The sequence below is a fragment of the Dendrobates tinctorius genome, unplaced genomic scaffold, assembly GCF_039654945.1.
Source record: "Dendrobates tinctorius isolate UK_male_01 unplaced genomic scaffold, ASM3965494v1 ptg000093l, whole genome shotgun sequence".
Classification (NCBI taxonomy): Eukaryota; Metazoa; Chordata; class Amphibia; order Anura; family Dendrobatidae; genus Dendrobates; species Dendrobates tinctorius.
In genome coordinates, this window is record NW_027361761.1 from 22,460,229 (window position 1) to 22,476,355 (window position 16,127).

The 16,127-nt window shown below is 43.7% G+C and overlaps 1 protein-coding gene across 6 annotated transcripts in view; it reads right to left on the bottom strand.

The window, feature by feature from the left end:
• CYP39A1 (cytochrome P450 family 39 subfamily A member 1) overlaps window positions 1-16,127 on the bottom strand; it is a 114,404-nt gene that overhangs the window by 19,335 nt on the left and 78,942 nt on the right. For 5 of the 6 annotated variants that reach the window (XR_012234297.1, XR_012234296.1, XM_073586551.1 and 2 more), the window contains one exon: window positions 15,216-15,303. The exons of the other annotated variant lie outside the window; for it this stretch is intronic. Coding sequence is in view for 3 of the 5 variants with exons in the window: in XM_073586551.1 (XP_073442652.1) it covers window positions 15,216-15,303 (88 nt within the window). In the remaining 2 variants the exon portion in view is untranslated. The remainder of the gene's footprint in view (window positions 1-15,215; window positions 15,304-16,127) is intronic. 6 annotated transcript variants of the gene reach the window in all.

Genomic DNA, 16,127 nt, shown 5'->3' on the forward strand with positions numbered 1-16,127 from the left:
AATCTGCGCCAACTGTGTGATGCCATCATGTCAATATGGTCCAAAATCTCTGAGGAATGCTTCCAGCACCTTGTTGAATCTCTGCCACGAAGAATTGAGGCAGTTCTGAAGGCAAAAGGGGGTCCAACCCCTTACTAGCATGGTGTACCTAATAAAGTGGCCAGTGAGTGTATATATATATATATATATATTCTCTATGTCTACAATATAATATATTATATATATAGTCTGGCTATATACTGTATATATATATATATATATATATATATATATATATATATATATATATATATATATATATATACACATTATATGTATATTACATATAAATTATTTATATTTTATTCTATATGTCTATATGTATACATATATATATTTTGTAAATATATATTACCTATATTTATGATACAGTGCCTACAAGTAGTATTCAACCCCCTGCAGATTTAGCAGGTTTGAGTATATATTTTATATATTACATATATTTTATGTAACTATAAAATATATGTTACATATATATTATGTATATATATTACATATATATGTGTGTGTCACTGATATGTGTATATATATATATAAATATATATGCATGTATTCTATGTGAATATATCTAGTGTTTTGTGAGCTGTCAGTGTGATTTGACAGAAGCAGACAAATGAATTATCACCTAATCTACTATGTAACTGTCTATGAAATATAAAGAAGTGTGTATATATATATATATATATGTGTGTCTCACTGACATATATATATATATATATATATATATTCACCTATTCTATGTGTATACATGTATTCTATCTTTTGTATTAGAGCATGTCGGTGTGATTATACAGTTGCCGCATATGAATTACCGGCTTTTCTCCTATCTATCATCTATCTATCTTTCTAAAATAAATACATATATACATGTCAGTGACACACACACATATATATGTATTTATATTAGACAGATAGATAGATAGATAGATAGATAGATAGATAGATAGATAGATAGATAGATAAGCCAGCAATTCATATGCGGCTATAATCACACTGACAGCTCAAAAAACAATAGATGCAATAGATGTATACACATAGAATACATAGATATATATGTCAGTGACACACACATATATATCTGTGTATTCTATGTGTACAGTTGTGGCCAAAAGTATTGACACCCCTGCAATTCTGTCAGATAATACTCAGTTTCTTCCTGAAAATGATTACAAATTCTTTGGTATTATTATCTTCATTTAATTTGTCTTAAATGAAAAAACACAAAAAGAATTGTCCTAAAGCCAAATTGGATATAATTCCACACCAAACATAAAAAAGAGGGTGGACAAAAGTATTGGCACTGTTCGAAAAATCATGTGATGCTTCTCTAATTTGTGTAATTAGCAGCACCTGTAACTTACCTGTGGCACCTAACAGGTGTTGGCAATAAGTAAATCACACTTGCAGCCAGTTGACATGGATTAAAGTTGACTCAACCTCTGTCCTGTGTCCTTGTGTGTACCACATTGATCATGGAGAAAAGAAAGAAGACCAAAGAACTGTCTGAGGACTTGAGAAACCAAATTGTGAGGAAGCATGAGCAATCTCAAGGCTACAAGTCCATCTCCATAATAGATCACAGACTGAATATGAGTCAACAGTGTGATGCAGCAGCAAAAAAGGCAAATGCAATTCTAGGATGTATTAACAGAAGCATACAGTCTAGATCACGTGAAGTAATTATTTCCCTCTACTCCTCTTTGGTCAGACCTCATCTGGAAAATTGTGTCCAATTTTGGGCACCACATTTTAAAAAAGACATCAACAAACTGGAGCAAGTTCAGAAAAGAGCGACCAGAATGGTGACCGGTCTGCAAACCCTGTCTTATGAGGAAAGGTTGCAGGATTTGGGAATGTTTAGTTTGCAAAAGAGAAGACTGAGAGGAGACTTAATAGCTGTCTACAAATATCTAAAGGGCTGTCACATTGTAGAAGGATCAACTTTATTCTCATTTGCACAAGGAAAGACTAGAAGCAATGGGATGAAGCTGAATGGGAGGAGACACAGATTAGATATTAGAAAAAACTTTTTGACAGTTAGAGTGATCAATGAGTGGAACAGGCTGCCACGAGAAGTGGTGAGTTCTCCTTCAATGGAAGTCTTCAAACAGAGGCTGGAGAGACATCTAACTGGGATGATTTAGCGAATCCTGCTTTGAGCAGGGGGTTGGACCAGATGGCCCAGGAGGTCCCTTCCAACTCTACGATTCTATGATTCTATGATTCTATGATCTCCAAAGACCTGAATGTTCCTGTGTCTACCGTGTGCAGTGTCATCAAGAAGTGTAAAGCCCATGGCACTGTGGCTAACCTCCCTAGATGTGGACGGAAAAGAAAAATTGACAAGAGATTTCAACACAAGATTGTGCGGATGTTGGATAAAGAACCTCGACTAACATCCAAACAAGTTCAAGCCGCCCTGCAGTCCGAGGGTACAACAGTGTCAACCCGTACTATCCGTCGGCGTCTGAATGAAAAAGGACTGTATGGTAGGAGACCCAGGAAGACCCCACTTCTTACCCCGAGACATAAAAAAGCCAGGCTGGAGTTTGCCAAAACTTACCTGAAAAAGCCTAAAACGTTTTGGAAGAATGTTCTCTGGTCAGATGAGACAAAAGTAGAGCTTTTTGGGCAAAGGCATCAACATAGAGTTTATAGGAAAAAAAAGAGGCATTCAAAGAAAAGAATACGGTCCCTACAGTCAAACATGGCGGAGGCTCCCTGATGTTTTGGGGTTGCTTTGCTGCCTCTGGCACTGGACTGCTTGACCGTGTGCATGGCATTATGAAGTCTGAAGACTACCAACAAATTTTGCAGCATAATGTAGGGCCCAGTGTGAGAAAGCTGGGTCTCCCTCAGAGGTCATGGGTCTTCCAGCAGGACAATGACCCAAAACACACTTCAAAAAGCAATAGAAAATGGTTTGAGAGAAAGCACTGGAGACTTCTAGGGTGGCCAGCAATGAGTCCAGACCTGAATCCCATAGAACACCTGTGGAGAGATCTAAAAATGGCAGATTGGAGAAGGCACCCTTCAAATATCAGGGACCTGGAGCAGTTTGCCAAAGAAGAATGGTGTAAAATTCCAGCAGAGCATTGTAAGAAACTCATTGATGGTTACCGGAATCGGTTGGTCGCAGTTATTTTGGCTAAAGGTTGTGCAACCAAGTATTAGGCTGAGGGTGCCAATACTTTTGTCTGGCTCATTTTTGGAGTTTTGTGTGAAATGATCAATGTTTTGCTTCATTCTCTTTTGTGTTTTTTCATTTAAGACAAATTAAATGAAGATAATAATAACAAAGAATTTGTGTTTGCAATCATTTTCAGGAAGAAACTGAGTATTATCTGACAGAATTGCAGGAGTGTCAATACTTTTGGCCACAACTGTATATATCTATACTATCTATTCTAACATGTCAGTGTGATTATACAGTTGCCGCACATGAATTGCCGGCTTTTTTCAAAGGACACTGGTGCGCATAAATCTGACAGCACTCGCATGGTGCGAGTGCTGTCAGATATTTTATCGCACCCATTGACTTGCATTGGCGATTTTCTAGGGAAAATCGCAGCAAATCGCGGCATGCTGCGATTTTTTTCTCAGTCCGATTTCGGCTGAGAAAAAAAAAAAATTGCAAATGAGATGTCACCCATTGAAAAACATTGGTCAGTGTTTTTATCGCCAGTGAGTATGAGCCCTTCTAGTGACCAAAAAACAGCAATTTGGGTGAAATAGTTTCATTTTTTTTAGATACGACTTTTACAAATGTGGCGAAGTAGAATTTTTTAAACTTATTCATTTTTTAATCCCACTTCTAACAATATGGCTAATCACACAACCGATGGCTCAGTGATTAGCGCTGTCTCTTTGCAGCTCCATCCAGAGGCCGCCAGCTTTCAGTCATGGGGGCGTGCACAGAGGGGCTTCAGTCACCTGTAAATACACCCTGAGACTTTCATTGACAGTCGGCTAAGTGGCACATCTGTGCAGAACAAGCTGTCAGTCCCGGGGCGTGAGTACAGTATAGTGAGCGGTGCTGAGACCGTTGACCGTGCTCCGTACACGCCCCCATGACTGAAAGCTGGTAGCTCCCGGGAGGAAATAGGTTCACTTTCAGTAAGGCGGTCAGACAGCATTGTCACAATATTTACCTGCTGATTAACCTTTTTTCATTGTCTTCTACCTATCCTAATCTTCCCAGTATCACATGTGAGAACAGGTCACTGACTCCCACAAGGTCAGCACATTTCTCCCATGCTGCTATCAGGCTTACTTTCCTATCAACCTCTCCAAGGTGCATACATTTAGACAGCATACAATAAAGAGACTGAGTTTTGTATAAATGCACCTCAAAAAGGTGAAGAACTGAGACACTAAGCTGTCCGAGGCAACCGAGAGAGACAAACCCGGTGATCTGCCAGCCTGAAATCCAAGAGGCAGCCACAACTCAGAGAGCTCATTTCCGAAAGTACAGTATTTGTTTTCCTGCTCGCTGTCAATTCTGTTTTCCCATTAAAGAAATAGTCCAAGGAACACGAGAAGGCAGCTGCGGTTTCATGGCACTGAAACTCATGCCCAGAGTTCCCATTGTGAGATGATATTATAGTATTCAGTCTACGGCCTGCACTCAGACATTACTCAGGTCACAAGTATACAGTATACTGTGTGAATGTGCACTGTGACTGCACCAGCAGAATAGTAAGTGCAGCTCTGCAGTATAATACACAATGTAACTCAGGATCAGTAATGTATATACACAGTGCCTGCACCAGCAGAATAGTGAATGCAGCTCTGGAGTATAATACAGGATGTAACTCAGGATCAGTAATGTAATGTATGTACACAGTGACTCCACCAGCAGAATAGTGAGTGCAGCTCTGGAGTATAATACAGGATGTAACTCAGGATCAGTAATGTAATGTATGTACACAGTGACTGCACCAGCAGAATAGTGAGTGCAGCTCTGGAGTATAATACAGGGTGTAACTCAGGATCAGTAATGTAATGTATGTACACAGTGACTGCACCAGTAGAATAGGGAGTGCAGCTCTGGGGTATAATATAGGATGTAACTCAGGATCAGTACAGGATCAGTAATGTAATGTATGTACACAGTGACTGCACCAGCAGAATAGTGAGTGCAGCTCTGGGGTATAATATAGGATGTAACTCAGGATCAGTACAGGATCAGTAATGTAATGTATGTACACAGTGACTGCACCAGCAGAATAGTGAGTGCAGCTCTGGAGTATAATACAGGATGTAACTCAGGATCAGTAATGTAATGTATGTACACAGTGACTGCATCAGCAGAATAGTGAGTGCAGCTCTGGAGTATAATACAGGATGTAACTCAGGATCAGTAATGTAATGTATGTACACAGTGACTGCACCAGCAGAATAGTGAGTGCAGCTCTGGAGTATAATACAGGATGTAACTAAGGATCAGTAATGTATGCACACAGTGACTACACCAGCAGAATAGTGAGTGCAGCTCTGGAGTATAATACAGGATGTAACTCAGGATGAGTACAGGATCAGTAATGTAATGTATGTACACAGTGACTGCACCAGCAGAATAGTGAGTGGCAGCTCTGGAGTATAATGCAGGATGTAACTCAGGATCAGTTCAGCATCAGTAATGTAATGTATGTACACAATGACTACACCAGCAGAATAGTGAGTGCAGCTCTGGAGTATAATACAGAATGTAATTCAGGATCAGTAATGTAATGTATGTACACAGTGACTGCACCATCAGAATAGTGAGTGCAGCTCTGAAGTATAATACAGGATGTAACTCAGGATCAGTAATGTAATGTATGTACACAGTGACTGCACCATCAGAATAGTGAGTGCAGCTCTGAAGTATAACACAGGATGTAACTCAGGATCAGTACAGGATCAGTAATGTAAGGCATGTACTGTGAGGCAGTCAGGGGGATCATATGTGAGGGTCGATATGTGTCCTCCAGGATGCAGATGAATCTTGTTAAACTCAATGGAGTGCCTTGTATTCACAGCAGAATGCCTGTGAATCACAAGGCAAAATAAAAGAAAGAGTGGATTGTACCAGCAGCAGCAGACCAACAATTTGATTCTGCAACAGATTGCGGCCCTGCAGGAGACGCCCTCACCAGAGACCCTGATCCGTTCTGAGGCTCGGTACAAAGTCTGGTCAGCGCTGAGGAAGATGAGACCTGAGCACAACTTGAAGGCTCTCCTCACCGCGCTTGAGTGCACAGCAGAGCAGGAGAGCTTGCTTTTCCCAGTGGGCTGAAGTGGTGTCCCCCTTCCTGACTAGAGTTGCCAAGAAGGCCTACTTTGACCTCAGTCGGGATGATGCCCTGGACTATGACAAACTGAAAGGGGAGATCCTTGCCCAACTGGGGGTTAACACATATGCACGGGTACAACGGGTGTTCCAATGGTCCTTTGTGGAGGCCCAACCAGCCAGGTCTCAGGCATATGACTTGCTGCAGCTAGTAAAACAATGGCTTCAGCCTGAGACCTTAAAGGGAACCCGTCATCCCCCCAGGGCATTTTTAAGTAAAAGAGCCACCTTCTGCAGCACTAAGGCTGCATTCTGTGAAGGTGGCTCTTATGTTTCTGATCCCTAGTAATGCTGAAATATAGACTTTTATAAATTCCCCGCCATACCTCTATTGTGTCCCAGAGGTATGTTTTCTCCCCGTATCAACCACCTCAGAACCGTCAATCATCTCCCTCTTGCGTCTGTGCGCCGCCTCCTGTGTTCCTGTAACATGACTGGCGCCTGCACTCTGCCAACAGTTCTCAGGCATGCACCGTGAGCGCTGCCCGGGAGCTTACATCAGGTGATGATGTAATGCTCTCTCGCCTGCGTGAAGCGGAGGCCCCAGATCCCGCCCCGCAGTGTTATGATGTATTCACACTGCGGGGCTGGGAATCTGGCGCCTGCACAGTGAGGATCTATCTCTGGGTCTTTCCCCATCTCCCTCCTACTCTTTCCTCCACCGTAATACGTTGGCACTTCAGCTCACTAAGACGCTGCCGAGTGCCGACGTATTACGGTGGAGGAAAGAGGAGGAAGGAGATGGGGAAAGACCCAGAGATAGATCCTCACTGTGCAGGGCCCTGCCAGCCCAGGAACCTGGGAAAGGGCCACGGCCCTTTGCTAGGGCCAATCAGGACCAAGCCCGTACTGAGGGGGTACCCCAGAGTGAGAGTGACAAGAGGCCCGTTTCCCCTAAACCTGTCCCTTGGTCGAATCGTGCCACAGTTATTAGGTGTTGGCGGTGCCAAGGGCCAGGAAATGTGGCTGTCAACTGCCCCCTGTCAACCGAACCCATGCACTGCAGGTTTAATCGCTGTATGTTGATGTACACCCAGGCCATTGTCACCACGGATCCGTTCATCCCAGACGGTGAACCGCATCTGTGTGAGGTGCGCGTCAACGAACACCAGGCGAAGGCCCTCCTGGACTCAGGGAGCCTAGTGACACTTGCGCATCGGTCATTAATCTCGGGCTTAGAACCCACTGGGAAAAAAGTAGGTGCTGTATGGTGTTCATGGTGAACTCTGCAAGTATTCGACAGTGGAGGTTACATTTTTTACTCCATGCAGAGAGATTAAATATATGGTGGGGGTAGTGAAGAACATTCCTTACGGGGCTGTCTTGGGAAAGGACTTGCCCCTGTACTGGTCTCTGTGGAAAAATAAAATGAACCCTGCCTGGGAAAATATTTTTCTGGGCGCAGAGCCCGAAGATCCCGAAGCAAAGATTCCTGACGTAGGGGTCATCCCCATAGGGAAAAAGTGAGAACCTGATAGGTTTCCATTAGAGGTGATGGCAGGAGAGGTCGAAGAGAGTCAACCAAGCGTTAATAATCTGGGACGAGGTGGTAGAACAGCTGGTAGTCCCCCAATCATACTATAAGGTGGTGCCCAAGATGGCTCACACCGACACGCTGGGGGAGCACTTGGGGGCTAAGAAGACCCTGGAACGCACATTATAGCTTTTTTTGGCCTGGGGTCTACGCCAAGGTGCAGAGCTTCTTTGAGACGAGTCCTGAGTGCCAACTGACTACACCCATCGCAAACTACTGGAGTCCGTTGGCACCTCTATCCATTATAGAGGTATCTTTTGAGCGGATTGCGACGGATCTGGTAGAACCGATAGTAAAATCCGCCTGTGGCCACCAACATATATTAGTGGTCGTATACTATGCCACTTGGTAGCCGGAACACCTCGGCTAAGCTTATCGCCCGAGAGTTGTTTGCCATGTTCTGTCGCCTTGGGCTAACAAAGGAGATTCTTACTGATCTTACTGAGGGACTGTGCAAGTTCCTCAAAATAAAGCAGCTGCGCACGTCAGTGTATCACCCCCAGACCGGCAGATTAGTTGAGCCGTTTAACAAAACACACAAGTCCATGTTAAAAAGGGTGGTTTCCAAGGATGGAAGGGATCGGGACATGTTACTGTACTACTTAATGTTCGCCATTCGCAAGGTACCGCAGGCTTCAACAGGATTTTCACCCTATGCGTTACTGTATGGCAGGCATCCTTGGGGTCTGCTGGACATAGCCAAAGAGATGTGGGAGCAGGAACCTACGCCACATAAGAGTGTAACTGAGCACATGGCCAATATGCAGGACTGGATCGCAGCGGTCATGCCTATACAGTAGTAAATGAGCATTTAGTGATGCTCAGGCAGAGCAGAGCCACGCTTATAACAGAAAAGCCACGGTACGCTCCTTTAAAGAAGGAGATCAGGTTTTAGTTTTAGTATTCACCGCCGAAAGTAAACTTATGGCCAAGTGGCAAAGGCCGTATGACGTTCGGGAAAAGGTTGGGGAGATGAACTACCGAGTATACCAGCCCGGGAAAAGGAAACCCGAACAGTTGTGCCATATCAATCTGTTACAAGCATGGAAGGACCGGGAGTGTATGCTGACGGATGCGACTCCAGACATATCATCTGGAGACCCACCAATATCGGCCCGGCCGGAGGCAGAGAGAGAGTTAAAAATAGGCGACACTCTCTCTAAACAGCAGGGTCGAGAGGTAGGAAATTAGTACAAGAGAATACAGATGTATTCTCGGAACTACCTGGCCGTACTTCTGTAATCCAGCATGACATTGTCAACGAGCCTCACGTAAGAGTGCGGATGAAACTATACTGTGTGCCTGAGGACCGGAGACAAGCCATCGCAAGTGAGGTAAAACAAATGCTCCAGCTAAGAGCAATTGAGGAGTCCCGGAGTGAGTGGGCTAGCACCATTGTGCTGATACCGAAGCCGGACGAGTCACTACGGTTCTGTAATGATTTCCGCAAGTTGAAGGAGGTGTCGAAATGTGACATTTATCCAATGCATCCGGGTGAACGAGCTGATCGAGCGCCTGAGTCAGGCCCAGTACTTTACCAAGCTCGATCTGACCAAGGGTTACTGGCAGGTGTCTCTTACAGAGTCGGCGAAGGAAAAGAACGCCTTCATAACACCGGAAGGTCTGTACCACTAGGTTGTCTTGCCCTTTGAACTACATGGGGCACCAGCCACGTTCCAAAGGCTGACATAGTGTTAGAACCTCATCAGAAGTAGGCTATAGCATACTTAGATGACATCATCATCTTTAGTAATAACTGGCACTCCCACTTGTCCCGTGTACAAGCGATAGTAAATTCGCTCAGCCGCGGGCATCACAGCGAATCCCAAAAAATGTGTGATAGGGCTCGAGGAAACCCGGTACTTAGGGCATGTGATCGGCCATGGGGTTATCAAACCCCAAATAAATAAAATCGAGGCCATGCAGAACTGGTCTCAGCCTGTTACCACCAAACAGGTAAGAGCGTTCCTCGGCATCATTGAGTACTACCGAAGATTCATACTTAACTTCTCGGAGAGAACAAGACCCCTAACCTATCTCTTAAAGAGAAAGAAATCTGTCATGGTCTGGTGGAACCCTCAGGCAGAGGAAGCATACCAGTCTACGAATTTGGCGCTGTGTGGACAGCCTGTCCTTATTAGCCCCAACTTCAAGAAAGTCTTCATCGTGCAGACAGATGTATCTAACCTCGGCCTAGGAGCGGTCCTGTTGCAGGAGGTGAACGAAGAAGAGCATCCTACCTGAGTAGGAAACTCACCCTGGCCGAAAAAAATAATAGCGTAGAAGAGAAGGAACGCCTCGCTATTAAGTGGGCCTGGAGTCCCTACGCTATCGTTTGCTTGGTCGACGGTTTCGTTTGGTGACAGATCATTCATCCTTAGTCTGGATGAGAAATGCCAAGGAGAGGAATGCTCGGGTCACCAGATGGAGCGTGGCAAAACTTTAATTTCACAGTGGAACTTCGTGCATGGAAGGCACAAGGAAATGCAGATGCCCTGTCCCATGCACCCTGTATGGTGACAAGTGTCAAACCTCAAAAGTTTGCATGGGGGGGATATGTGAGGCAGTGAGGGGGATCATATTTGAGGAGCAGTATGTGTCCCCCAGGATGCGGACAGTCTTATTAAACCAGCCGGAGCGACTTGTATTCACAGCAGAATGCCTGTGAATCACAAGGCAAAATAAAAGAGTGGACTGTGTCCAAGTAGTCACCCAGTCAGATTTTAAGGAAAACCCATCAAAGGCTTTTATATTTAGAGGGATTTGCTGGTTTGGTAGTGGGGAGAATCCCTCTCTCCACTCCGGGATTTGGCCCTATGGCCTTGATTCCATTTAAAGTCTGTCAGTTTTGCCTTGAGAGTGTTAGTTTGGAGTTTGCAAGCTGCAGAGCAGGAGGCTATGTGCAATCCAGGTCTGTGTGGAGCTAACACAGAGCCAAGGAACTCAAAGAGACACAGTGGTGCCATTATCCATGGCAACGGGTTCTGAATACGGACCGTATTTGTGGAAACCCAGCTGCGATCCTGAGGATATCACTCCTGTATGTGATATAGATTAGATAATGGGGTGCCCACTGTAGAGTTGGTTCTCTGGAGTAAAAATAGTCAGTCAATTAAATGGCGAACTCCGCCTCTCAACTTTGAAGTTTTATTGATGCAAAAATAGGAAAATCCACAATTTCGGACAGCAGACCCAAATGAATACAGACATGTACAGTTCATTGACATTTCGGTGTAATAATGCCCTGTATGTGGGTCTGAAAATAAAGGCACTGTTTATGTTGAACTTTCTGTGATCCCTGCCTACCGGTTGCACTACATCAAACCCGCTGCACTACTGTACAGTACACAGGCACTGGACCAGAATAGTGAGTGCAGCTCTGGGGTATAAGATAGGAGGTAACTCAGGATCAGTATAGGATCAGTAATGTAATGTATGTACACAGTGACTCCACCAGCAGAATAGTGAGTGCAGCTCTGGAGTATAATACAGGATGTAACTCAGGATCAGTGCAGGATCAGTAATGTAATGTATGTACACAGTGACTGCACCAGCAGAATAGTGAGTGCAGCTCTGGAGTATAATACAGGATGTACCTCTGGATCAGTAATGTAACGTATGTACACAGTGACTGCACCAGCAGAATAGCGAGTGCAGCTCTGGAGTATAATACAGGAGGTAACTCAGGATCAGTAATGTAATGTATGTACACAGTGACTGCACCAGCAGAATAGTGAGTGCAGCTCTGGAGTATAATACAGGATGTAACTCAGGATCAGTAATGTATGTACACAGTGACTGCACCAGCAGAAAAGTGAGTGCAGCTCTGGGGTATAATACAGGAGGTAACTCAGGATCAGTAATGTAATGTATGTACACAGTGACTGCACCAGCAGAATAGTGAGTGCAGCTCTGGAGTATAATACAGGATGTAACTCAGGATCAGTAATGTATGTACACAGTGACTGCACCAGAAGAATAGTGAGTGCAGCTCTGGGGTATAAGATAGGAGGTAACTCAGGATCAGTATAGGATCAGTAATGTAATGTATGTACACAGTGACTCCACCAGCAGAATAGTGAGTGCAGCTCTGGAGTATAATACAGGATGTAACTCAGGATCAGTGCAGGATCAATAATGTAATGTATGTACACAGTGACTGCACCAGCAGAATAGTGAGTGCAGCTCTGGAGTATAATACAGGATGTAACTCTGGATCAGTAATGTAACGTATGTACACAGTGACTGCACCAGCAGAATAGCGAGTGCAGCTCTGGAGTATAATACAGGAGGTAACTCAGGATCAGTAATGTAATGTATGTACACAGTGACTGCACCAGCAGAATAGTGAGTGCAGCTCTGGAGTATAATACAGGAGGTAACTCAGGATCAGTAATGTAATGTATGTACACAGTGACTGCACCAGCAGAATAGTGAGTGCAGCTCTGGAGTATAATACAGGATGTAACTCAGGATCAGTAATGTATGTACACAGTGACTGCACCAGCAGAATAGTGAGTGCAGCTCTGGTGTATAATACAGGAGGTAACTCAGGATCAGTAATGTAATGTATGTACACAGTGACTGCACCAGCAAAATAGTGAGTGCAGCTCTGGAGTATAATACAGGATATAACTCAGGATCAGTAATGTAATGTATGTACGCAGTGACTGCACCAGCAGAATAGTGAGCGCAGCTCTGGGGTATAATACAGGATGTAACTCAGGATCAGTAATGTATGTACGCAGTGACTGTACCAGCAGAATAGTGAGTGCAGCTCTGGAGTATAATACAGGAGGTAACTCTGGATCAGTGCAGGATAAGTAATGTATTTATGAAGTGACATGTCTATATATAAATGTGGTCTGAGGTTGGGCCTATCCATTAATGTTTGTACAGTTATGATGGTTGTGTTAGGTCAGTCCTTTAAACAAATCATCTTTCACCTTTTAGTTAGAAGTTGTAACTCTCACAGTCGCTTTCCAGGAAAGATAGCAGCGACCTACGGATTGTGCCATGAAGCTGCTGTAGTTAAAGGACCCTTACGTCTGCGGTTTGCAGCCAGTCGGCATCTTGCGCCCCACGCACAGCGTTATATGATACAAAAACGTTAGCAATACCACTCAAGGTCATCATTCCTTCAGCGGGGTGGACCGAATCCAGCACATACACAGCTATCAACACTCATTTTCCGCTTTCAATCTGTGATTCATATGACAAGAATGAGAAATATGTGAGGCAATGGATGGCATCACATCACACTGCCATGCTCAGGGGTGACCTGGACTTTCCACTGTGACACTGGACTGATTAAGTTAACGAGATGCCACATTATACTTCATGCCAAGGGGCTCAATTAACTAGTGAAAACAAAGAGGAGGTGGCCCATAATGAGGTTTACGGTGAGGAGCCCCATATAATATTAAAGAGCATTTTTGGCAAAGTTTGAAAAAAAAATCCTCGAGCCGTCGATGTTCTACAGTGTCTGGGCAAGTTGGGAGACAATTCATCAGATACAAGGGGTACTATACAGGCTAGTCGGACTGTGATCTATGAGGTTCTGTTTTTTTATGAATGATATAGAGGACAGAATTTCGGTAATAGTGTCGTTCCTTTTTTCTCGTAGATGACAAAGCTGTATAGTACGGTGCAGTCTATGGAGGAGCTCATAGGTTACAGGTGGACTTGGACAATCTGAGTGTTCGGGAATCCACTTGGCGGATGAGGTTCAATGTGGATGAATGAGAATGTTGCATCTGGGCACTAATACCCTGAGGACACCACATATAGTAGGGGGGAGTAAAACTAGGAGAGTCTCTTGTAGAGAAGGATCTGGGTGTACTTGTAGATCACAGGCTAAATAACAGCAAGTAAGGTCAATCAGCAGCTTCTAAAGCCAGCAAGATATAGTCATGTACTATGAGGCAAGGACTCGCAGGACAGGAACTAATACTAATAATACGACCACTTTACATAGCGTTAGTGCGACTCCATCTGGAACATGCAGTTCAATCTGGGCATCAGTTCACAGAAAAGAGACCCCGGAGCTAGAAAAGGTACCAAAGAGAGCAACAAAACTAACAAAGGGCATGGGAGGGTCTTAGCTGTGAGTTAAGATTTATTCAGTCCTGGGAAAAGACGTCAAAGGTGGAGACATAATTAACTTGTACAAGTATGAAAAAGTATGTTAAAGAGCTGTTTCATATAACACCCTCACAAAAGATAAGCTTCCTCTGTCTGGTGAAAGAATGGTTCAATCTCCAGTGGATAAAAGGCTTTTTTTTTTTACCATGAGAACTAATAATTTGTGGAATAGCTGACCTCAGCGGCAACTGTCGATGGTTTATAAAATGGCTTCGATTTTTTTTTTTTTTTTTTTAGATTAAAATAACATAAATACAATAATTATGGAAATGTGAAAAGTTCTTTTCTGAATCTTTGGCTCAGTGGATGAACAATTGGGATCAGGAGAGAAAGATTAGCTCGATCGTGTTTTGTGGTTTTACATGTACCTTTATAATCTCCCAACCCTTGGTTGAACTTGATGGACATTTATCTTTTATTTGTCAATTGTATTAACTATGTAACACCATTATAGGGGGCATCAAGTATAGCACCATCTTAGTGGGCACTACATAAAGCGCTTTTAGGGAACATTATAGGAATGAAACCACTATGTGTATAGCACTTTTCCCCTGGGCCAGTTCTCATTATTACACAAATTATGGACATCTATGGTTCGATTATTTGCCTGTGGGGATTGGATGGGATGTTACCAACATCTGGTGAAAATTTCATGTCATTAGCACCTTTACAAATAGATTTAATTAGAAAATTGGTGACACGTTCAATACTTATTTCACCCGCCGTGTATGAATACTTCTCAAATAAATATTAGGCACAAAGCCTCCAAACCTTGAGGAGCGTCAATGGACGCCACATCCGGTAGATGTATTTTACAGAGAACTGTTCCATCTAAAAAAACGACAGATATTCTGGCCTGAAAAAGTTTCCCTTGCAGCTTTAAGAGATAAGCCGACCTTGTCGACCCGCTTTAGCTGTCTCAGATGATAGAGAGGGGAAATTAACTGGTGTCAAGAGGGTCAAATGGGGCAAGCAGATGCCGCCAAGTCCGTCTGACATCAGTATTTCCATGGCTCCTTATCCGGTGGCAGCTGCTGATTAATAAAGGGAAATACTTCCTAACAGATCTGGAATGTCAAGAATATTTTTAATCCTGGTGAAGTTGTCAAATGTAAAAAGAAGAGATATGAATTATAAAAAAAAAAAAAAAACATTGACAAGTACCTCTCTGGGAACGGGATCCAAGAGCTGGAATTCATACTTGTGGAGCATCAGAACAAGCAGCATTTGGATTTCCATGAGCGCGAACCATCTGAATAAAAGTATACATATATCAGCCTCTGGCAGTGTCTTATAGGCAAGAATCAATCAAATGCGGGAGAGTTCCTATAGCCTGGAGACGGGGGAGATACGCCAGACCGATAGATCCCTCTGTCTTACATAAGGCCGAGAGAGGCAGACACATTCATGCTAATTACATTGGACGCAGTTTGATCCTCAGTATCATTGTAAGGGGCACTCCGAACAATGGACGGGACCTAATTATTATAAATACTGTTCAGTTCAGAGTCAGCAAAGTCTCAAAATTGTACGGACACAGAAATAGGAAATCACGTTGGATACAAGTTCAGGAGTATGTGGTCAAAATGTACAAAATGAGGGACAAAGGGATCTCAGCTGAGTCACTAAGAGGTAAAGACTTACGGGACATGACTACGAAGAAGGCAGATAGTGACATCAGAGGGAAGAGAGAGAAGCAGTGACATTACAGAGAAAAGAGAGAAGCAGTGACATCACAGGGAAAAGAGAGAAGCAGTGACATCACAGGGAAAAGAGAGAAGCAGTGACATCACAGGGAAAAGAGAGAAGCAGTGACATCACAGAGGAAAGAGAAGCAGTGACATCACAGGGAAAAGAGAGAAGCAGTGACATCACAGGGAAAAGAGAGAAGCTGTGACATCAGAGGGAAAGGGAGAAGCAGTGACATCACAGGGAAAAGAGAGAAACAGTGACATCACAGGGAAAAGAGAGAAGCAGTGACATCACAGGGAAAAGAGAGAAGCAGTGACATCAGAGGAAGAAGAGAGAAGCAGTGACAACAGAGGGAAAAGAGAGAAGCAGTGACATCAGAGGGAA